At 44.0% G+C, this 24,560-nt stretch overlaps 1 protein-coding gene across 2 annotated transcripts in view; it reads right to left on the minus strand.

Moving 5' to 3' along the window:
* The window catches only part of LOC147026460 (phosphatidylinositol 3,4,5-trisphosphate-dependent Rac exchanger 2 protein-like), a 191,247-nt gene extending 169,228 nt beyond the window's left edge, over nt 1-22,019 (minus strand). Inside the window, exons 1-2 of one of the 2 annotated variants that reach the window (XM_085881887.1) lie at nt 21,873-22,019; nt 20,128-20,506 (exon numbers count right to left, since the gene is read on the minus strand). In XM_085881887.1, the coding sequence (XP_085738013.1) occupies nt 20,128-20,271 (144 nt within the window). In that variant the 5' untranslated portion in view covers nt 20,272-20,506; nt 21,873-22,019. Of the gene's footprint in view, nt 1-20,127; nt 20,587-21,872 lie in introns of those variants that run through there. The other variant, XM_085881886.1, reaches the window with a different exon arrangement.
* Between the last annotated feature and the right edge of the window lie 2,541 nt (nt 22,020-24,560).

A 24,560-nucleotide genomic window follows, 5' to 3' on the forward strand; every position in this document is an offset into this window, starting at 1 on the left:
AACAGCAAATCACATGGAGCACAACTTCCTGGCTATTGCTGGACTAATACGGAAAAGACGTGACAAGCTGGGTACATTTATAGCACAAGCAGGTGGGGGAATTTATATATATATATATATATATATATATATATATATATATATATATATATATATATATATATATATATATATATATATATATATATGCATTTCTGTCTGTGCTGTCGCTGATTATAATTTGCCAATAAGTGATAAAACTGGTCCGGCAGCTGAGGGGGTGTGTAGCATTGGGATTCTCATATACGTACTATTTGTGAACACCTTTACAGCTGTGGAGGAACTCTGTGAAGGGTATGAAACAGAAAAAGGCTTACCTCAGGTAGCCTTTCATGGTTGCTTTATGCAGCTTTTTTTTTTTTTAGCTAAAAGAGCATGTGGAGGAGTCCATTTATTTATATAATCCTAGCCACCTGTGTTTAATCGATTAGGTGAGAGCTCATTGGTTATTCCCTCCATTCACAGGTGAGAGATGTGGGTGGGTCTTTGTTTTTCATTAATATTTTGACTGCTTTTGACATTTACATGTGGTACATGCTTGGGAGCCTCGTTGCTATGCATTTCTGTCTGTGCTCTCGCTGATGTTTCGTTAATAAGCGATGAAACTGGTCTGGCAGCTGAAGGGGTACGTAGCATTGGGATTCTCATGTACGTACTATTGGTGAACGTCTTTACAGCTGTGAAGGAACTCTGGGAAGAGTTTGAAACAGCAAATGGCTTACCTTCAGCTAGAATTGCATGGGAGGGGTCGATTTATTTATATAATCCTAGCCACCTGGGTTTAATTTATTAGGTGAGAGCTAATTGGTTATTCCCTCCATTCACAGGTGAGAGATGTGGGTGGGTCTTCGTTTTTCATATATATATATATATATATATATATATATATATATATATATATATATATATATATATATATATATATATATATATATATATATATATATATATATATATATAATATAATCTTGAGCAGAGGCGTTCCAATTTATTTATTTATTTAGCCACGCAGCAGTTTCATTTAGTGTGTACAGGTTGAGGACAATCTGGTTATGCTGTAAGATGATCCCATGGCTCAAAATGCACTGGAATACACTTTTAAAGCAAGACTTAATAAATAATGGGGATGGAACACAGTGAGGAACAATAATGAAAATGTTACAGAGAAACCCAATGGGCACACATAACCCAAATGGTAATGGTTTCAATGGCTATTCTTCGTCTATTCATCAAGGGCAGACTCAGGCAGGGACACAGGGTTAACAGAAGATTTGACAGTGCCGTGTGCGGTAGGTGTGTATGGTCTTTCCTGTGGTGAGTGTCGGGAGGCACGACACAGGCAGGTCTTGCAGGCTGGGCAGAGATGCCAATGGTGGGTTGCATGAGGCTCAACTTTCAGACCCCTTTTCGGTTTGCAGACCCTTCTCCACCAGTTTTTCACATCTCATCGGTTGTGCATGGGGTCTCTCTCAATCTGGTGTTTCTCTGCATCTCTTCACCATTGCATCTCCATGATTATCTTACTGTGGTGTGCTCCTGCATATCCGTTGCATGCGAGCATCGCTGTCTTTAATATCCAGCCCCCCCTCCCCCTGACCACCAGCAGAGCAATCTCACCCTCAAACACAAATGTTAGGTATGCGTTCTTGCTGCGTTGTTGTAGCATATGTGGACGTGCCATCTCTCCAGAAGGTGTGTGGGGCTCTCAGTAGCTCAGGTGGATGTGCCATATTGAAAGTGCAGTTGTATTGTGTGGAAGGACAATGGGGTGATTTTAAAGGTAAACACAGAGGGAAAATACGGATATGGGGCAGACATTAGGTTCTAGGATGACAATGAGCTGCTTCGACATCCTTTTTTGGTCATTGCTAATTGGGGTTACAAACAAACACTTATGCTAACATTCATTAAGAAATAACTGTTGAATACTTAACGCCAAAGTTATTTATTTTTGTAACTTCATATTTATATCGATATTGTGGTTGCATGATTCCAAAGGACCCCCAAATGTAAGGTGCATGCCAATTGTCCTTTCTAAAGAGTAAATAAAATGGCACTTACAAATACAAGGTGCAACTTCAATGCAGTACTAAAATTTAGCAAGTGTGTGTGTGTTGTGTGTGTTTTATGGAATTTAAAACTACTTAAGCAAAAATTTATGACAGCTTGTTGATTGCCATTAATATTGTTATTATTTTCTGTTTTCAGATTGATCCATTATGGCTGAGAGACTAACTGCCATTACTCAAAGAGTGCAAATTGCTACACAGTACGAGGTTGAGCAATCTGCAATTGTAGTTCAAAGACGGTTGTGGCAAGAATGGGAAGACATGAAACTTTCGATCCAAAAATGATGAAAAACTATCACCAAAAGCTTATAACAAATGGTTGAATCAAGGACACACAACGAAATCGCCAGAAAAAAATCGTTGAACAAAAATGTTGTCAAACAATATAAAAAACAAAAATGTACTGAGAACGTAGGAGCTTATTGCTGAAATGTTATTCACAAATTAAAATGGCAATAAAAATTTTTTTCAGGAAAGAAAACCATGTTGGTGTTTTATTTACATTAGCAACGTGGTAATTATATCCTGCATTTAAAAGAGGGACTTAATTATGGATCACCCTGTATATAAACATTACTCATTATGTAGTGTGTATTGTACACAGCTCCTTGACAATTCCATATCCAGGCGATGCATGACGTCATCGCCGGGCTTCGAAGAAAGGAGTACTCAGTTTTTACTCTGTTTGTTTTGTTGTGTTTGGGCGATATCTCAGTCATCCTTTATTGAGGAAGCTGAAAATTTGGGGACAAAAGTGAAGATATGCTTTGGCAGAAACAGTATTGTTTATTTTTGGATTAATCAATTAATTAATTGATTAATTGTTTAATTATTATCGATTTAATAATTTGTTATTTATTTTCTTTCTCATCTGGGCAAAATCTCGGAAGCTGATATTTGGACACGATAGTGACCAAGTGATTTGGCTATAAAGGGTATTTTTGATTAATCAATTCATCGATCTATTCTTCATTTTTCGATGAATTACTTAATTTTCAAAAAGTTACAGATCCAGATGAAACAGCGGTGGTTTCGGTATGCTATTAGCCAATTGATTAAGAAATTAATTATTTTACGATGATTATTTATTTATTTTAATTATGCAATTAATCAATTAATCAATCAATAATTACTGTACACCACTCCCTCCCAATTCCATCTCCATGTGCTGCACAGTGGCATCGCCGGGCGCCAAAGGCACCCCAGCAGTGTCACGTGCTGGAGGATTTATTTATTTATTTGGCATCGTGGCTGTGGACTTTGAATACACCTGTACTTGTTTCTCTAGCGGCTAAGATTATTCCCTCGTTCTTATGGGATTGGGCGGGGGATGCTTGGTTCAAGTCTTCCATGAACCGGCTGGCCAGACCAGACGCTCGACTAAGTAGTTTGGGCAGGAATTTGTAACGTGCCAACTGTGTCAGCCCTTCAAGCTTGGCTGCCATCATGTTTCTATTATTTTTATATTTCTCATCTGTTAATAGTAGAACCTCAATCACTGACGATTCAGGGGGAGGGGCTTGTCTGTAGCCTTCTGCACAGACAACATGTAACCAAAATCAAAGCAAACGTAATAGTCCAGCAGCCATTTCTCATATGAGGCCAAATAAGGAAATTCGTTCAAAACTCCCTATAGAAAAGGTTTGACTTGACAGGGTGGTAGAATAGACCCTATAGAACACCTCCAGGTAGTATGTGGTTTCAAATTGTGGTATCATTAAAATTATACGTACCAACGGTACTTACCGAGAGGGTCACTGTGGGCTAGCAAAATTTATGGGAAGGGGTAACGTAAAAGTGAATATCTTTGTCTCGACTCAACCAATTTTCAATATTGAGGTATCATTGGCTTCCTATTATAATTCTCTATCAGAGTATGTACAGTTACTTGAAAATGGCCTTTGCCATGGCATAACCAAAGCTAAAATATCACACTAATTCAAACTCTGACATTTTTAATTGTGTTCTCATATGAAGGTGAACGGTGTTTCTCAATTACTACTGGTATGTATACATTTTGGAAATCAAACGCTCAAGAAAGTATTGTTCTGCAGAAATTCATATACATACAGAGGCACGCATAAAGAAAACTGCAACTGTTATGTTTAGCGTTCGTCTTTTACTAGTGTATAGCAACACGGAAGCACATACACCAGAGCCGAGCATAATAGTTGTCTTTGGCAGCATGGAAGCTACTCATTCATCATAGTGGATGATAATAGTTATCATGGTCGACACTGGGAGCTGTGCATGACAACACAGAGGCACATTAGTGAGAGCGAATCATAATAGTTATGCATGGTCGACACTGGGAGCTGTGCATGAGAACACAGAGGCACATTAGTGAGAGCGAATCATAATAGTTGTGCATGGTTGCACGGAAGCACATTCGTCAGAGCGGTTTGTAATATTTGTGTCTGGCAACAAGGAATCGCATTCACCATGGAAGCATGAAGATGTCATCTGTTGTAACTTTTAGTCAGCGTCTTCTTCACCACTGGATTCAAAGATTGTTCTTGGATTTTCACAAGTTTATTCGGCCATACATGCACATGCTTGGGCATGTTAGTTCTAGCATGAGTCGCACAGTGTACAACATCCTGAGCAAGCATCAAAACACGTTTTTCATCTGATGAGTTGCTACATTCTGGTGCTGAAAACTCATCTTCATCTTCCTTTTCTGGTTTGGCAATAACCCAGCGTAGTAGCCAGTAAAGACTGTCTGGTATCACAGATTTGGATTTTGTCAGGGTTAGATCCATGATATTAGGTGGTCGGACTGGTATGCCTTGGCATTCATTGATCTCCGACTTGATGAGTTTCGCAGTGCGGTACAGCAGACTCACCCTGTCGCAATCATCCATCGCTGTTGTGGGCTGTTTTCTTGGTACACCCGTGGCTGTTGCGGTGTTACACTGATAGGCAGAGTTGATGACATCTTGAAGGGATATGGAGCTTGAGTACAAAAGCTCGGACTTACTAAGATCATATGGCTTCTGGAAGACAATGTCATCTCCAAAGTGTTTCTTTAGTCGAATTTTGAGTTGCTGGGTAGTGTAGCTGTCGACTGCCACTCCCTGTCCGCACAGAAAATGATTGTATCTGTCCAGAAGAATTGTCATATCAAAGGCCTTCCATAATTCAGGTCAGCAGAGATATCTTCAGCCAATTTCTTGAATGTCGTATCGTAACAAGTTTCTCGTCTCCCTTCATGGAAGCCAGCATACTGCAGATTAGCTTTGCTGATGTATGAGGCATGGCAAGCTCTGTGGTATCTAGCTTCTGCTGCCACTAGATCGTTACTGACAGCACCAGTAGTACATAACATGTCCTCATCGCCCTTTGCGGTCGCTGCTTGCACAATAGTTTCACAGGCTTGGAAAGTTCTGACCATGGTCATCTCCTTTACCCTTCTGTGTGTTTTCTTCTTGCAGAAGAGGCACATAATAAAGTCAATGGACATTGACTGGGACCTGGATACCTGGAGGTCTCCGTCAAACTTGTTTCAGATTGTGTGCCAATCTTAGATTATTCTGCTGGTGTCGGTGAGAATGCAGATCTTCTCCTCTGCATGTAACGCAAGTTTTCTTTGCTTGTCCATTTTTCGTAGCAATTTGAGTGCCATTTAACATCTGCGGTTGCTAAACTGTCAAAATCTGATTTTAAACGTTCGTATACTTCATCTCGTCAGAGTTCCAATGCTGCAACAAGTGTCTGTATGGAGGTATCTCGGGCTTTCCTCAGTGTCTCGTTTGAGTCCATCTGACAAATTATGCACTTGTGAAAGTTAGTCAACTTCTGTCTCTTTACAGGTAAAAGTTGCACTACTGCCTGACTCTCTGAACTGGCCATTGCTTCAGTTGGCTAGTAGGATTCTTTCAGATCTTCAATCTGGAATGACACAGAAAAGAAACTATGTTAACCCACAGCCTCTTTTACCATCATTATTAACTCGAGTACGTGCCCGTTAAAAAAAAAAAAAAAAAATAAAATAATAAATAAATATTCAAACCGTGAGCAAGAAACAACAACCACACAGGCCGTTTCTTCGCTCTCGCGTGCCCGTACGTGCGTTGCCCGGAAGTTTGCATCTCGCAGTTACGATTATTCGCAATTTAGTTTTAATGGCCAATTATTCAATTAGCGCCAACGTATTTTGCCTTTTCGCAATGTCGTCGCAAGGAAAAACAAGAAGAGAAGAGAAGAGGAAAAAAAATTACTTCCTGGTTCGGAGCATACCAGCACTCTGATGTTACCGAAATTTATGCACCATCTCATATGAAAACGTTCATAACTTGGGGCATTGTGTATATCTATAAATGCGCATAAGAAATCGAGAAATTATTAGAATACACGAAGTCATCACTATCTGGAAGCCCGTACAGTGTAACCTGTAATGGGGAATGCGGCTGAGCTTCCCTTCCCCCATCGGCCACGCCCACGCAACAACATGTCTTGTCATTGGTTTGGTAAATAAATGGCCATAACTTTGGAACCACTTGTCTGATTAATATCAAACCTTGAAAAGGCACATCCTCAGGTCCGCAGCAATATATCTGGCAAATTTCAATCAGATCGGACCAGTGGTTGTCGAGAAACAGCAGTCATAGACACACACACACACACACACACACACACACACACACACACACACACACACACACACACACACACACACACACACACACACACACACACACACACACACACAGCTGGAATTATGGATAGATGATATTTTAAAACTTTATTTTTGTAATTATCTAGTCCATATGAATTACATAAAAAATAGACTAACAGCATTTTTTAGTCCAGCAGCATGAACCTGTGAAAAATTCAATTGTTCAACACCCACTACAGAAAGGTTTGACTTGATAACTTAGTATGCTCTAAAAGATGCCTAAAATATAAAAAAAAGCTCATAATATTTGATTTATTTGTGATTTTTTTTACCTCTTGTGGTTGTACAGTTGAATGAATATCGACATTTCTGTAAATATTCTGAAAGAGAATTATAATACAAAGCTAATGATACCTCAATATTGAAAATTGGTTGAGTCTCGACAAAGATATTCACGTTTACGTTACCCCTCCCTGAAATTTTGCTAGCCCACAGTGACCCTCTTGGTAAGTACCCTTGGTATGTATAATGGCCTGTAGAATTTTAATGATACCACAATTTGAAACCACATACTACCTGGAGGTGTTCTATAGGGTCTATTCTACCACCCTGTCAAGTCAAACCTTTTCTGTAGGGAGTGTTGAATGATTTCATTTTTTTCAGGTCCTTGCTCCTGGACTACAAGTATAATTCTGAAGTTAACACATTACCCTCTCGTGGGAATTTTCTTTTCTTTGTGCCTTCATATCTTTACCGTCTTGAATATGATGTAAAAGTCCATAATCCTTCAAGTGATGTAGATGCAATTCATGTAATGGAAATCATAATCCATTGGGACCATACTCTGTACAGAGCGTTGGTGCTGCTGAAGCAGTCTCCTTGGCTATTGGGCACAATCCTGGACAGGTCGCCACTCTGACGCAGGATACTTGAATGACTCGGTCATCCCAGCAAGCTGGTACTCATTTTGCCGACCTCGGAAGGATGGCAGGCTGAGTCAACCCCCTGGTGAATTAATTCAGCGGGCAACAAGGCTTGAACTCAGGACCCTCGGATCCCAAGCCGCCACCCTAACCACTGAGCCAACACCAGGCTAGAAATCATAATATGAAATAAATTATTATCCCAACAATGCCAAGCTTCCAATGGTGACAACAAACTGCATTTTACGCCAAAGGAAACATTTTCTTATCTTTCCTTCCAGCAAGTTTCACCACATGCGCATTCACATTACTTTGGTATTGTTCGATATTGAACAATAAAGGTGGAGTATTTTTGCCCTTTCACTGAAAAAGAGGACAATCTGTTCATCCACATCTTTAAGGTTCTGTTTAGTAAGGTTCGTGGTTTTAATTTCATGTCAAATGTTAACGATTACTGTTACTACTACTACTACTACTACTACTACTACTACTACTACTACTACTACTACTACTACTACTACTACTACTACTACTACTTCTTCTTTAACAGCTCCAATCATCCCACCCCTTATAGGAATTGGCTGAGGGGGAAAGGTTTTGGTTCAAATCTTTTACAAATCAGCTGGCCAGGCCTGTTGTTCGACTGGAGCTGGTTTGGGCAAGAATTTGTAATTTGTTCATGGTGCCGGCGACAATCCACATACGCGTATCGTGAAAGACACCGTGGGACCTTTAATGTTCACCAACTGTTGCCATTAGATGGGACACCCAGTTTAAGGTCAATCCAAAGGATGGCATAATTTGTGATGCAATGGACTTCCTCCAAAGGACCAATCCAACAGTTTGTAGTCGGGTCATGAATCAAACCCAGGGTAGACAGCTCTGCCCCATTCCTTTGTTAAATAAATATACAACCTAAGACATGAGCCCAAGTACAAATCCTGACAACAGGTAAAGGTGAATGGTGGTAGAAAATAAATTCTATAATATAATAAAACAATAAAAGTTAGCACAAGAATGAGGAGAATAAAGGAAGGAATAAAATGAGCAAAAGCATCCAGAAAGGTATTAAATCAAGGAGAAGGAATAAAAATATTATTTTAAAGAAAGGACACTGTCAGATGACAGAACAGCAGGATGGAAAATCCAGGGAAGAGAGAAACAATGGAATAAGAAAAACAAAGGGAAATATAGAAAAGAAGGTGAAGAAGTACCAAAAAAAAAAAAACCCCGAAGAGGAGATGAGTAACATAAAGAGGAAGACACGCAGACAAACTCTTGGGATTTAATCCATCCGGTGCTAACTGCTCTTTAATTCACCAATGAGATTGCCACTGTGACAGCACCACTTGGGTGCAACAACCAGGCGGAATCTCCAGCTGTTCATTCATAGCAGCTGTGGCTTGTGCATCGATCAACAATTCCCATTTTTATTCCTCTGGCCTGAAGTGACTGAATCAAATCTGGAAATAAAGCTTTCCACCCCCAATTGGCAACTTCGAGAGGCATCAGTGTCGAGGCAGTATGAAATTCCCAGGTTGAGAGAAACACTGTTATCTTTCAAAAATTGCAGCAATTACTTTTTGGAAGAAATAGAACGAGACCATCCCTCCCCCTCCTCGACACCCCCAGTCCCCCTATCTCCTCATTCCCCTCCCACTCCTCCTCCTCCTCCTCCTCCTTCCCATACACTCAATATGCTTTTTGCTCAGCATTTCAAATAAAATGCCTCCCAAGTGTCTGGCACAAAATAAATTTGAACCCAAGCTCTGAAATGATCAGTTGTTTGTGTCCTTTTATCATGATGAGATGGAACATGAGATCCCAATAGATCGGAGGTTACAGGAACCTTCACACCCGAATACCAACTTATTATTCATACTCACTCACATGAATGAACAGCCAGTCTTTACGGTACAAAAGGAGAAAGGACAATTTACACCACTCTTGGCTCTCTTTGTTGGTGCACGTGCGATGAGTTTGCTAACCGGTCTCGCATCAGACAAAGCTTCCCTAGTTGTAACACCAACACTTAATTTTTCTGTTTCAAGTCTGTCTGTCCATTCCTTATATCTTTTATATCTTGAGAATGGAACATTGTAGGGCAACCAAACTTGGCACACATAATGGGTGCCCCGTGGGGAGTGCCATGAGGGAGGGGGTTGATTTGGGGAGAGGGTGATCTATGTAATGGCTACCATGATCGCAACCAAATTTAGCACACATAATAGGGGAGGGGGGGCAATTGAGAGTAATATACGGGTTAGTAATTTTGGAGGTGGAGGGAGTGTGGGTTCTCCATACCAGGGTCCAGCTATTCACATCAGCCCTATATGAGCCCCTGCTGTGTAGTTGTAAAATGGGGGCCCCATGGAGAATTTGTGGTTAAAAAATTTTGTTATTAGCTTTTATGGATTTTTCAATTTAGGGGTGATTTGGAACAAGGGGAGGGGATCTCTGTGATATCTTGAGTGATCGCCACCAAACTTGGAAGAGATCGTGTAGGCCCCATGGGGGTTAGTAATTTAAAAAAAATGAAGTTCTTCGCTTTAATATATTTTTCGTTTTAAAGGCAGGATTTGGAAGAGGGGGGAAAGTATATCTATTTGTAATAGGGTGAAAGGAAAGGGATTTGCAATCGGGGAAAGGTAATTAAATGCAAGCAAACTTTTAAAGGATAGTGTAGGCCCCATGGGGAGTAGAATAGGGGGAAGGGGTGGACATTTTGGTAAAGGGGTAGGGTTTAGTTCTATTTGTTGTCTTGAGAACAGTGAGGGACAGAGCATTTGGACCCCCTCATGCTTAGCACTTGTTTCTTTTTTCTTAAACCAACCTCCTTCTTTTCTCAAGGGTCCATCGACAGATTATGTATGCAAACAGTAGAGTTATTGACTGCTTCACCTCATGTATCAAACATTGTACTTCAATTCCTATATAGTCACAAGCTCCCTTCCTTTTCTCCATTATCCTTCTCAACTTCCCCTTCCGTTCCTTTTCTCCTCTATGTCTTTCAACTGCTGAATTTTCTTACTGTAGACCTCTCCCTCCCCCCTTCCAAGACGCTTGTGTATGTAAGAGGTGGATGGCTCTCAAACACACCTTAAAATCAATGTATTTCTTTCATACGATGTTTTTCTTTGTTCTGATTACATATGAACTAGAACTGCCACATTATATCTGCTAGTAGTGATGGCCGGGTACCAAGATGTCCCGCTTTGATACAACCCTGCTTTGATCGGACACCTGACCCATGTCGTCCTATTAATTATTTTTCAATTGAATTCAGAAAGGGATTAAAAAAATTCAATTCAAATCAAATGAAAGACCAAATACCAAAATACTGCAATGGAGTCATCAGAAGGAACCCGAAAAAGCAAAAAGCAAAGATGGTCATCAGGAGGAACCTGCATAGGATTTGGGTTTCAGTTGCTACTCATATACCCTGAAACCCATCCAGGTGCAGCCAAGTGAGACTTGTTAAATATATATATATAAAAATTTTTTTTTTTAAAGAACCCAGATTCAAAACAATTAAATAATTCTGGCTGACAGACCATGCATCCAATGAGGTTGAAATTTAAAACATATTGCCAATGACCACTACATCATAATTGTAAAGTTTTGTGTCAACTGATGAAGTGTTTCAAGAGAAATAACTTTTTAAAGATTTTCATTCAATCCAATATGGCTGACATGTTAGTTTGAATAATGTGACCTTTTAATTATATGTGAACATCCTGGTATCTCCAAGGCTTGGGGAACACGTGTGTGAAGTTTGCTTTCGATCTGTTAAGTCGTTCTGGAGAAGATTTTTAAAGGTTTATTCTTAAAAAAAAAACAAAAAAAAATATAGTTGCCAGACCATGTGACATATGATGATATAATTTAAACCCTATATTCTGCAAGGCCAGTAGATTATGGGGATGCAGTTTCGGATCGATCAAGGAAGCCGTTCTGGAGAAGGTTTTTAAAGGTTTTTATTTTAAATCCAATATGGCTGCTGAACCACATGAGCTATGACATCACAAATTTACACTCCGCCTCTAATTGGGGGGGGGGATCATGGTTGTGAAGTTTTGTGTAAATCGGATAAGGTGCGTTTTTCTATCCAAGATAGCTGCCAAACCATGTGACTTATGACATCGTCATTTTCACACTGTATGTAACAATGGTGTGAGATGGTATTTCTGAAGTTTCATGTCGATTGATGAAGCGGTTCAAGAGAAATATTTTTTTCAATATTTTCCTTCAATCCAATATGGCTGCCAGACCATGTGACCTATGACATCATAGGTGGGAAACCTTTTGGTCCTCATGGATAGGCGAGCATAGTTGTAAAGTTTTGACTGGATCTGTTCATTAGTTTCGAAGAAGATTTTTCAGTTTTTCTTTTTTAAAAAAACAAACAAAAAAATGGCTGCCGAACCACGTGGCCGATAACATCATCACGGTTTTCTGTTGACAAATTTATCCCAAGATGTCATAACGAAGGCACCTCTGACATCATAAAAAAAAAAATCATACTGATTCCCCATCAGGAGGACTTGCCATGTGCCAAGTTTCAATTTTTTTTAAATGGAGCGGATTCAGAGATAGAGGTCCAAAGTTTTTCCTTTTTTCAAACATAGCTGCCACACAACGTGACCTATGATGTCATACTTATTATTAAAACATCTATATAAGTAGTCTCAACTATGGTGGAAATTTCATGTCAATCAGACAAGCAATTGCAGAGGTCAGGTCAGGTATGGGAGCATGTGCCAGAACAGCGCGTCGCTGCGTCCACTTTCCGCCGGTACTCCAGGGGCCTCCATCTGGCCTTCCCCCAGGTAGATGCCAGGCCCATCCCCATCTCCTTAAAATGCTGGTCAACCTACTGCAACCACGAGGCACGTGGTCGGCCCATTGGCCTCCTGCACTCACGAGACTCCCTCGCTGAGAGAATCTGGTGAGCAGGATCAGCATCAGGAAAACGAGCCACATGTCCATACAGCCGCAACTGAAACTCACGGACCATGCAGGTAACAAATTGCATTCGAGTCTCTCTCAGCAACCGCTCGTTGGACACAAAATCTGACCAGCAATAGCCAAGGATTCTCCGAAGAGACCTGGTACCAAAGGAATTAAGTCTGCATCTCAGATCCTTGGTCAGAGTCCAAGTCTCTTACCAATAGAGCAAGACTGGAAGCACCAAGGACCTGAAGACTCAGACTTTCGTCCTCCCGCAGAGGTACCGGCAAGCACCACACCCCATGATCCAGTGAATCCATGACTCCCCAGGCCCTACCCAGACTTCTATTGACCTCTGACTCACAGCCAGCAGAGACATGAATATCACTGCCAAGGTAAGTGAATCTCTCCACGACCTCAACATCCTCACCACAAACAGACACAGACAGGACAGCAGCATCCAAGATGTCATTGAAAGCCTGGATCTTAGTTTGACCCAAGAAACCCGTAATCCCAGCGGCTCTGACTCCTCATTCAGCACCTCAAGGGCCCCCAAAAGGATATCTAAAGTCTCCGCAGAGATGACTGCATAATCTGCGAAATCAAGGTCTGAGATCTTGACATTCCAAAACGATGCACCACAGCTTGATCTTTCCGACATCCTCCCTAAAATCCAGTCCATGCCAGTGCTGAAAAGTGTGGGGGCCAGTACACACCCCTGACAAACTCCAGTAACAACTGGAAATAAGTCAGAGATGGTACCACCACACTTCACAGCACTCTCCGTGCCAGAGTAGAGTTCAGACATCAGATCGATCAGTTTTGGTGGCACCCCACGAAGACCAAGAATCCTCCAGAGGGCATCCCGATTCACTGAATCGAACGCTTTACAGAGATCAACATGGGTTGCAAGCAGCCCCTGCCGAAACTCTCATCTGCATTCGGTGAGGACACGAAGAGCAAGGATACGGTCAATCGTTGACCTCTTTGGTGTAAAGCCTGACTGCTCTGGATGCTGGTGCTCAAGCAGATGGTGGCAAACCCTATCAAGAATTATCCGAGCAAAGACCTTGCCCGGCACTGAGAGCAGCGTCACCCCTCGGTAGTTGTTGCAGTCTTGGCGATCACCCTTCCCTTTCCAGAGAGGGACAGCAGGGCCCCTCTTCCAATCAGTTGGGATGATGCCTGGGTTCCAGGCAGAGCACAAAATTGCATGCAACAACATGAGTGCAGCATTTCCACCAGCCTTGAGAAGTTCAGTATGGATGACACAGATCCCTGGAGCTTTACCCAGTTTCAACCGGTTCACCGCAGCCCGTGTTTCCACAAGCGAAGGTGGACCACAGTTGATTCGAGGGTCAGCAACAGGGATAGTAACACCCTTGACGTCCAACTCAACAGCTGGGGGATCAGCCTGGTACAACCGCTCAAAGTAACCGGCCCAGCAGGCCTTCACTTCAGACTCCTCCGTCAAGAGCCTACCACTCTCTGCTCTAACTGCAGTGCTCCGAGGGATGGGCTTGGATGAACGCAATGAGCGAATTCCCCTGGAAGTGAGACGAGAATCACTTGACCACAGGTGGTGCTCTACCCCCTCACAGATTCCTCGCACATAGGCCTCCTTGTCCACTCTTAGTGCACGTACAGTTTTACGCCTCAGCTCCCTGAACAGCTCAGCTCTGCCATTCAGCCTGGCCCTGCGAATCTGGTCAATCGTATCCAGTGTCCCGAGAGACAAAATTCTTCTTTGCCCTGCGGTGAGTTCCAAGACATCCACCGGCAACATCGAGCACGGTGGTCTTGAACGCACTCCACAACTCTTCAGGACCCCCCAAAGCACCCAGACCCCCCAAGTGTCCACTCAGCCTGTTCGCAAACTCCTCAGCTACTCTCTTATCCTTGAGCTTGCCAACATCCAGCCTAGGCTGGGATGGTACCATTCTCCAGGATTTAAGGTGCAGCTTTAGAGTTGCTACAACAAGCCGGTATTGAGGAACTGAGCACTCCGGTAGACCCTGCAGTTCGGGATCATCCTCCAGCGACCGTCAACGAGGACATGGTCAATCTCCTTTGCCACACCACCAGCGTTGGAATACCAAGGCCAGCGATGAGCTTGCAGAGGAAGCTTGCACAATTGCAGAGGAAATGCATTTAAAAGGGAATAAACCCGAAAAATGCCGGCGACATTCTTACGACAATTCATGGACCGGCGTTTCCGTGTTTGTTGGTTTGGCACGCTCCTGCTCCTACAGTTCTGGGCCAATTACATCCAATCTTGCTACAGAGGATCCGCATGATCCCACGTAATGTATATGGGTGTTTATATATTTGCCGGTGATCTTGGGGGGGGAGGGGGGGGTGAGGAGGCGGGACGCAAATTCTATGTGTAAATGCATATCATGCAGCACCGCTTCCAGGATTGTGAGGGTACAAGTCTCCATCATATACAGTACAGTCCCCACGTTTTCAAGTGCAATGAGGTGTTTTCAATCACAAGCAGTAGGTATGTTTTTGCTTCATGCAAAAAGCAAAACATACCCGGGTTACATACCCAGGTTTTTTTTTTTTTGGCGCATGCAGAGCAGTCATATGCCAATACATCACCAAAATATAGGTATGTGCCAGAAGAACGTCTTGCATGCTTGAATTTATAAGAACATGTCAGAAGAACGTGGCAGGTACTCTGCTCGTATTAACAAAATAGGACAACTTGACCTGTAGCTTATCTGGGCCCTGGCCCAATGGTGTAACCCAAATTTGGTAGAATTCTGACTGGTGGGTCAAAAGAAGAATATTTCTTGGAAGGAATTTACGGATTTTCCCAATAATTTAAGTCCGCTATTTTGACACACTTTTGGTCACATGATTGGCATGGCCTCCTCAATTTAACATCAATGCCCTATCCTTATGTGGTAACCCAAATCTGGTAGCATTCTGACTGCTCGGCCTGGAGAAGAAGAATTTTGAAGGAATTTGTTATTTTACCAATAAAAATTGACAAAGTTGGCCATTTTGATACACTCCCAGTCACGTGATTGGCATGGCCTCCACAATTTCACATCTCCACCCTGACCTAATGTTGTAACCCATATTTGGTATCATTTTGACTAGTGCGTCTGGAGAAGAAGATTTTTGAAGGAATTTACTAAGTCGGCCATTTTGACCTATTGAAGTCACGTGACCGGAAAGACCTTTGCAATCCCCGGTACCAGTAAGGAGTGGAACCTTGCTGCCGTCAGAGAAGTCGAAATAGGAGATGGAAAGATGGATGGACGGACAGTGCATGATGATAATACCTTGTCTGCAATCCAAATTCCAGAGAAGCTAAAAATATAGAACAAGAATAAAGAGAAGAAAAACAATAGGTTACCCAGCCTGAAAGGCTTGGCACCCCAATTATCAACACCTTCAATCTCGCCGGTGCATTTGAGCGCTCACAAGTCAGACCTGAGTTCTAACTGCCTTTCGGGTGCTGCACAGCAAAAGCAACTACTACTTGGATGCGAGAAACCATCAACTCGAACAGAAAGGTCGAGGAAAATAAAGTCACACATCCATTGGTGCACACCGACCTGCAAACTTGGTCTTACTTAAAGATCTTAATATATCCTCAAATATCAAAACTAAATTAGGTCTTTGTGACAGTCCCATGAATGCATTCCCATGACCTCCTGACTATCTACAAATTTGCATTATCTCTTCCTCTTTTGTTATTGACTGTGACCTCCTGGACTGCAACATTGTTCAATTAGTCATTGCAGTCTCTATGCATCATGATTTGGCAAAGTACGTCTATTTATTACATACACCAACGTGATGGAAAATTTAACACTCACACCTCCCCTTCCCCCGTGCTCCATACACTACGTATGTATATATATATATACATATACATATACATATACATATATATATATATACATATATATACACATATACATATATATATATATATATATATATATATATACATATACATATACATATATATACACATACATATACATATATATATATATATATATATACATATACATATACATATACATACACATATACATATATATATATATATATATATATATATATATATATATATATATATATTTCTTCCTTTCCCTCCCCTTATCCCTCTAAAACCTATTTTCATTCGGCACTTCCAAAGCCTAAACTCCTTTCATACTACCTTCACTTGCTTTTCTTAATTTTGTCTCAATTTAGCTCAAACAACACCACCACCCATTCACCTCTACATGCAAAATAGAGGACCCAGTGCCACCACCTGCCAAAGTACATTATGAGTGTAGTTCTATGGGAGGAGGATGTACAGAAACTCAATTCCCACAACACTGATGTCGAGATCTGACACCATGGCCAAATCGATGATCCTGCCTCAAGATCACAGAGCCATTCGGATAAGCAAGGTTTGTGTGGTTTAGCATACATCCAAATATGTCTGAGAACCGCCCATAAAAGCTCAACAAATCAGGACAGGAGATAACAAACAAGGAGAACAACGAATAGCCAAGATCTTGTGAAAAAAGCCAAGGAGTGGTCACGCTCATCCAAATATGTCTGAGAACCGCCCACCTTACAGCTCAACAAATCAGGACAGGAGATAACAAACAAGGAGAACAAAACAACTGCACATGCTTCAGTACTTTTACCCTTGTGCACTGTTTCTTATAACGTGCGAGCACCAGGCAGGCCATGATCAATGGGCCCCAGATGCTACACCGCACAGAAAAATGTCTGTGAGTGTAGCAGTCGTGGAAGCCGGTGGTTGCAATTTATCGCTCCAGCAGAGTCCTGCTCCAGTTTGGTGCGAAAAGCCTTCCGGTCCGCTTGTGGCAGTCCTTTTGGCCCGAGCCAGACTTCCACCCCCAAGCTGCACGCATGGAGCATCACTCAGGGATAACACGCCAAAAAACAAACAATGGACATGTGCCGCTGTCCCTTTAACATAACAAAGCACTCTGTTGGTACTGACCGATCAGAGACTTTTTGTGAACGTTATTTTTGTTTGTTTGTTCCACTCAAATATGTCGTATACAAGTGAGACACACCAGCCTGGTAAACAGAAGCGTGAATAAATTCTGCCGTAAAAGTGAACAGAAAACGACCTCGTACATCTTCTTCATCTTCTTCTTCCAAAAAAAATGCAGAGACCTCCAAGGAGTTTTATCACACTGAAGATCATTTGCAAGATTGTAATAAAAAAAATAGATTGTCAAAACGTAAGAGATTATAAATCTCATACAACCAATCACGATGGCACTTGGGACACAAATACACCACTTTCGATGACTTGTACAAATTTATTTTAACCGTTAGAGCACGAGGCAGACTGATAACAGACTCGATGATGTATCACCGATAACGGACCAGCACACTGTGAAGATGGTGAGTCTATCAAAAGGATAAAAATGGTATCAAATGCCTACAGGACCCTACCCCATTAAGATGTTCGTGTTGTTTTGAACAAAATAGCACGTAACATATAGAACATTCCCTCGAGGACAGACGTCTGCCCATGAGAAGGTCAAGACAACGTCATGGATATGGCAACGTATAGTACTGACTGAGCGAACTCTACGTAGCAAGTCTCAAATCACAGTGAAGGTCTTGCAAATAAACGTTAAGACTACCATGTTGATTAAAGTCTGTGAAACTGGAGTGAAGAAGCGAACAACACAAGCAGAGATTTAAGAAACAAGCAATAAGCAGGAGGCACGTGAAAGAGTAGCTCGAAGAAAAGTTTGTTTCTTTCGTTAGATACGTAGCTCCTCAGCACCAATCCTCCCACATCGTCCCTATTATGACATTTCTCCATTGTATATTTACGACCCAGGAGGATGGATCATTTGTTTTCCATGAAATGTCTGGTTGGCGATGGTTCCCTTGAATCCAAAGCAAATTGTACATGAACCTGCAAAATGTTTGGCCAAATGCGGCGTCAGAACACTCGCCCCATATATTCCGATAGCAAGGCGTCAGTGGAGGGTCGGCATCTACTTTGGCTTCTCGAGCGGCCTTATCACCAACCTTCTGGTCCCTTATCTCGGTCCTCGAGCCTGCGACCAGGCGGTTTATTTACTGATATATTGCAGGATGCTGTGTGGTTGTTATAGGTAGTCAATGTAATGTTGCCCAGTCTCACTCTTATTTCATACAAAGCTGGTGTCTCAAGCAGTGGCGACCTCGTTTCTTTTATTTATTTGTTTTCAGCAGTGATTGGAAGGCTCAAGGTGGAACTTGCATGACATATCACATGCTGGACGAGGACATTGGAAAACAGCCAGGTACTGAGGAATTAAATACAAGGGTAACAACGCAGGGAAATTTGGGGGTTTGAACCTGGGATCCCAGCATCATGAGCTACGTGCTCAGATGGGAAGGCCAAACAGGTCAGGCTGAATGTAAATGTGATTGTGCGATGGAGTCCAACAACAAACAGATCCCCATTAGCGCAAACACTCTCAGGGCAAAAATCGGACGATGTGATCCCATTGTGGGCCTCAAATCCCACGGGACTCCAACCCCACCACACCCCCGATCTCACACCCCTTACCCTCCCCCATGACCCCCATCTCCCACCCAACATGTTTCTCATCACCTCGACCCAGACCCAGCTAAACCCCCCCCCCTCCGCCGGGTGCCACTCTTGAGCCAACGCCACAGTGTTTGTAAGGGCGACAAGCCACCGATTGATGTTAAATATCCCAAGGAAGAAGTTTAAATGATCTCCTGGCATAATTTTCGCGGTCCAAAATATTTCCGAGGTCAGTCCGAGGTGACGATAAAAATACCCGACGGAGTTTTATTTATTTATTTTTCCCATTAGACCGCCCTGGCAGGTTCCCAACCCGGTGGGCATCGGCTCTGTGTCGAGTCTCGCTTTAGGAACTTGTCGTCCCGCCTGGGAAGTCCGAGTACCTCCACGGGGTGAATGGTGTCCTTTGGGGTGAGTAAATAAATACACTCCTTTTAACCCCCACGGGGGTCCCGACATGAAACGAAACATGGCACTTCATATCCATGCATTGAGGTGAGCTCCTCGACCTGTGCTCAAAATGAATAATCCAACAATTTCACTCAATCATGGAGCGGAGAGAACTTTGTTGGGGACATCTATTTAATATGTACGCACAGAGGTTTTGGGGTTGGGAGCTGAAGGGAGAATTACATTTGAGAACAAGAAAGAGGGATTGGAGAGTATGGGAGGAATGGGGACATATGGGAAAGGATGGGGTGGATCGGTACGAGTAAGGGGATGGAGAGAAAATGTGCGGCACATACGGTGAGGAGTGGGGGGGGGAGGGGGAGGGAGGGGGTCAAAATACCTACCATATCTGCGTATGTAATAAATATATTCCATCCAAACCGCATCCTTTTATGTCACGGTTTTTCCCCCCCAAACAAGACAAACTCATCAGCAATCATTGGTCGACCGATTGGCAAAAGGCCACCCTCCCCCCTCCCGATCAGACCCAACCTCGGGAGACCCCCAAGACCCCCACAGACTTACGGAGACCAAGAACTCCAGCGCTCCCACGTAATCCCGCTCCGTGCTCAGAATCTCGCTCATGACGCACACCCGCAGGCGCTGCTGCTTCTCGCTCAGCTCGTCTCCCTCTGCGCTCTCGGACGTCTTCTCGTGCTCTCGAGACATGGTCCTGTCGCGTGCTCAACACCCTTATCGGTCAACTCGCGGGGGTCACCGGCCGCCTCTGGGGTCCGCTCAGGCAAGCGAGCCGGAGCCGCAACCCGATGGCATCCCGCTGCAAACAGCACGCACGGAGCACGAACGCCGCACTCGGAGCTAAGCACGGATTCTTACGGTGCACGGCAATGCTCTGGGTGATGATGATGTAACTCCACCGTGCGGCGCACAGACCCAAACCTGGCTGGGAAAGCGAAGCACGAATGAGACCAATGAGGAACAAACTGCAAGGATTGTAAATTAACCCCTCCCTTAACTCGTCCCACTCTTGACTTCTCCTCCCACTCTCGACTTCTCCTCCCCGAACTCGTCCCACTCTCCACTTCTCCTCCCATAACTGGTCCTACTCTCCACTTCTCCTCCGCTAACTCATCCCACTCTCCACTTCTCCTCCCCGAACTCGTCCCACTCTCCACCCCGAACTCATCCCACTCTCCACTTCTCCTCCCCGAACTCGTCCCACTCTCCACCCCGAACTCGTCCCACTCTCCACTTCTCTTCCCCAAACTTGTCCCACTCTCGACTTCTCTTCCCCTAACTCGTCCCACTCTCCACTTCTCCTCCCTAACTCGTCCCACTCTCCACTTCTCTTCCCCTAACTCGTCCCACTCTCCACTTCTCCTCCCGAACTCATCCGACTCTCCACTTCTCCTCCCCTAACTCGTCCCACTCTCCACTTCTCCTCCCCTAACTCGTCCCACTCTCCACTTCTCCCGAACTCGTCCCACTCTCCACTTCTCCTCCCCTAACTCGTCCCACTCTCCACTTCTCCTCCCGAACTCGTCCCACTCTCCACTTCTCCTCCCCTAACTCGTCCCACTCTCCACTTCTCCTCCCGAACTCGTCCCACTCTCGACTTCTCCTCCCCTAACTCGTCCCACTCTCCACTTCTCCTCCCCTAACTCGTCCCACTCTCCACTTGTCCTCCCCAAACTCGTCCCACTCTCGACTTGTCCTCCCCTAACTCGTCCCACTCTCAACTTGTCCTCCCCTAACTCGTCCCACTCTCCACTTGTCCTCCCCTAACTCGTCCCACTCTCGACTTGTCCTCCCCTAACTCGTCCCACTCTCCACTTCTCCTCCCCTAACTCGTCCCACCCTCCACTTCTCCCGAACTCGTCCCACTCTCCACTTCTCCTCCCCTAACTCGTCCCACTCTCCACTTCTCCTCCCGAACTCGTCCCACTCTCCACTTCTCCTCCCCTAACTCGTCCCACTCTCCACTTCTCCTCCCGAACTCGTCCCACTCTCGACTTCTCCTCCCCTAACTCGTCCCACTCTCCACTTCTCCTCCCCTAACTCGTCCCACTCTCCACTTGTCCTCCCCTAACTCGTCCCACTCTCAACTTGTCCTCCCCTAACTCGTCCCACTCTCCACTTGTCCTCCCCTAACTCGTCCCACTCTCGACTTGTCCTCCCCTAACTCGTCCCACTCTCCACTTCTCCTCCCCTAACTCGTCCCACCCTCCACTTCTCCTCCCCCTTCATCTTTCTTCCTCCTTTGCGCGACACAGGTTCAGGAGCTTCACGTTCATCAAGGTAATGCGTACCTGTACTCCGGTATTCCAGACAGGAAGATCGGGTCATCTGGTCGGGAGTCGAACCGAGACCTCTGGTGCGCCGCAGGCAAGATGACGCCGCCCTTTCGCAGGGGACATTACTCGAATCCGGCTGTCCCATCTGCTAGCACTCGCTTGTACACCTTGAACATCCCATGGCACCACTGGAAAAAAGATTTTTTTTTCAAATTAATATTTTAATAAAAGCCCTACTCAGGGATCTTCATTTAATTCCACTTTTTAACCAGAAAAATGAAAAGGTCTACACTGTAGACGCGATCGATGTAGTTTCCCACCTGCGCGGACGTGGAAATGGGGGCGTGGTTAAAGCCAGCCAATTAGGAAGCAGATTCCCGTTCATCGCAGCCTGGTAATTTGGTCAATACAGAGTCCTGTGATCTGGAGAGGAGGATGAACAACTACTCCCACGCCACTACCCGAGGGAAATAGCATCATGGAGGAGTCGACCTCAAGTCAACTGTTCCATCTGCTAAAAACTACAAGCCCCGTTCCACCGCCGCAACCACGTACCTAATAAATAGATAGCCACCAAGTCGCGTCCTCATTTTCACCTTCCCGTGAATTCCAAGTCTCCTTATGACGTAGGCACGAGAAGGGGCGAAATAGTGAAAATGATCATTGATAAAGGAGAAACGAGGACGAGCTGTGTTCCACTCACTGTACGTAATAAACAGAACAGAATTTCGGGCTTGTATATGTATTCGTGTGCAACCTGGGTGTGGCTGCGTGGCTGCATCATTTTCTGTAAGTGCAGCTGTGCCGCTGATGCAGTGCCCCCTGTTTAATGCGCTGGCACTCATTTTGCCGACCTTGGAAGGATTACAGGCTGAGTCAATCCACCTGGTGTTAATTCAACGGTGAGAAACAACATGCTTGAGAGATAAACAAAAAGAGTGATGAGAATCATCTGACTCGTAACTTGCGAGAAAGTTTTCCAAAAGTTCTTGTAGTTCCCATGGGGCTGGAAGGATGACCGAGAGGCACGCACACTCACCTCTGAGTCGTCCAGCCTGCGTTTGGGGGTTCGAATCCCGACACAGCTGCAAACCGTCGTCCCAGTGTTTCACAGGCAGGATGATTCATCAACGTCTCGGATGGACGTGAAACTGAGCGTCCCGTCTTCAGACATTAATTGGTGGACGTTAAAATTCCACGGTGTTCTTGGCGAAGGGGAGCCGAGTTATCGCCGGCACCTTGAACAAATTACAAATTCCTGCTCTAACCTACAGGGGGGGGGGGGGGCACTGCATCAACGGCACAGAGGCACTCCCAGCAATGATGCAACCAGCAGCCATAGGCCATATACAAAATGATCCGGATTCACTCCCAAAGGATCTAAAAACTTTTCGCCCTGGCGCTCTTCGGGGAAGGAGTGGGATCGCAGAGGAGAACCGTGGGCCAACTTTGCCTGCGGACGTTGATGAATCTCGTGGTGTATCTCGAAAGGGAAGGCCATAGTGTGTTGGTGACCTGGACAAAATCGGGGCAATCCTGCCGTGACTACTGCAGGGGATGCAATGGCAAACCACCCAGTGTATTCCATGTGGTGAGACTGCTCAGGGGAATGAGATTGGGATTTGGCAATAACACTCTCAAAGTGAGTGAGCCAAAGGTAAAAAAAAAGATGTAGTGAACGAGCATGAGTTCTTGTAAACGAATCATGCTTGATTTGTATATTACATTGTGAATCGGATGAGGGATTTGATAATAAGCTTAAACATTATTTATTTCCTTGGGGTATTCAAGGAAGCGTTTTTCAACTCGGACCAAAAAAGGAACCTGTGGTTTCAGTTTCAGTCCAAAATGATGGTGTGCATGAGTGTGTGTGTGGATGGGAACGAGTGGAGTTGAGAAGGGTGGGATAAAACTACAAACAAGTGATGACGTCACGATTCCATCACCATTTGGCCAAATCACTGAAGACCAAATTGCTGAATTTATTCTCTTAATAACCAATGTCTTTGGGGATCATCTGATTGGTGCAGAAAGTGGAGAGAAAGAGGGAAAATGTTTACGAGGATATAGGAGAGGTGGTGGGCATTTTCGGAGCATACGGAGTGGGGGAGTGAGGTTGAAATACTCCTCGTACGACTTCCTTGTGAGGTCAATCAGGGAAAGTTTTTGGCTTCCACGATCCAGGTGGCTAAGCCCGACGTTGATTTTGGCAGGAATTTGAGATTTGCTCATTATGCCATCGATAACTCTCTTATTCTTTGTGAAAAACACTTTGTGATCTTTAATGTCTGTCAACTCTGGCTCGGAAATGGTACACATGTCCGCAGGGTGTCGCAATTCATAACCCTGCCTGCAAAAGCACCAATCAGACAGGGAATCGACACACAAAATAGGTAGCTCAAAAGGTGAGCACCCACTGCACAACCCATCAGAGAATGCCCTCTTTCTCAGATAAGGTTCTGAACAGCCTTGTGGTGTAAAAACCGCGCCACCTGCTGCACATCATAAGAACTGTACAAATGAGAACCAACTTTTACGCCACCAGACCCTGTGATGTGACAGTTAGAGCATCCGCTCTGAGTCTGGAAGGTCGGTGTTTTAAACCCTGGGCGAATCATACCAAAGACTTAAAAAAAAGGTTTGTGAAACTTCTTTCTTTTGACGCTCGTCATTTAAGAAAGATTTTGAAAGGCCAAGAACAAA

The sequence above is a fragment of the Eptatretus burgeri genome, chromosome 5 (assembly GCF_056783735.1).
Source record: "Eptatretus burgeri isolate ZD-2024b chromosome 5, Ebu_testis_v1, whole genome shotgun sequence".
Taxonomy (NCBI): Eukaryota; Metazoa; Chordata; class Myxini; order Myxiniformes; family Myxinidae; genus Eptatretus; species Eptatretus burgeri.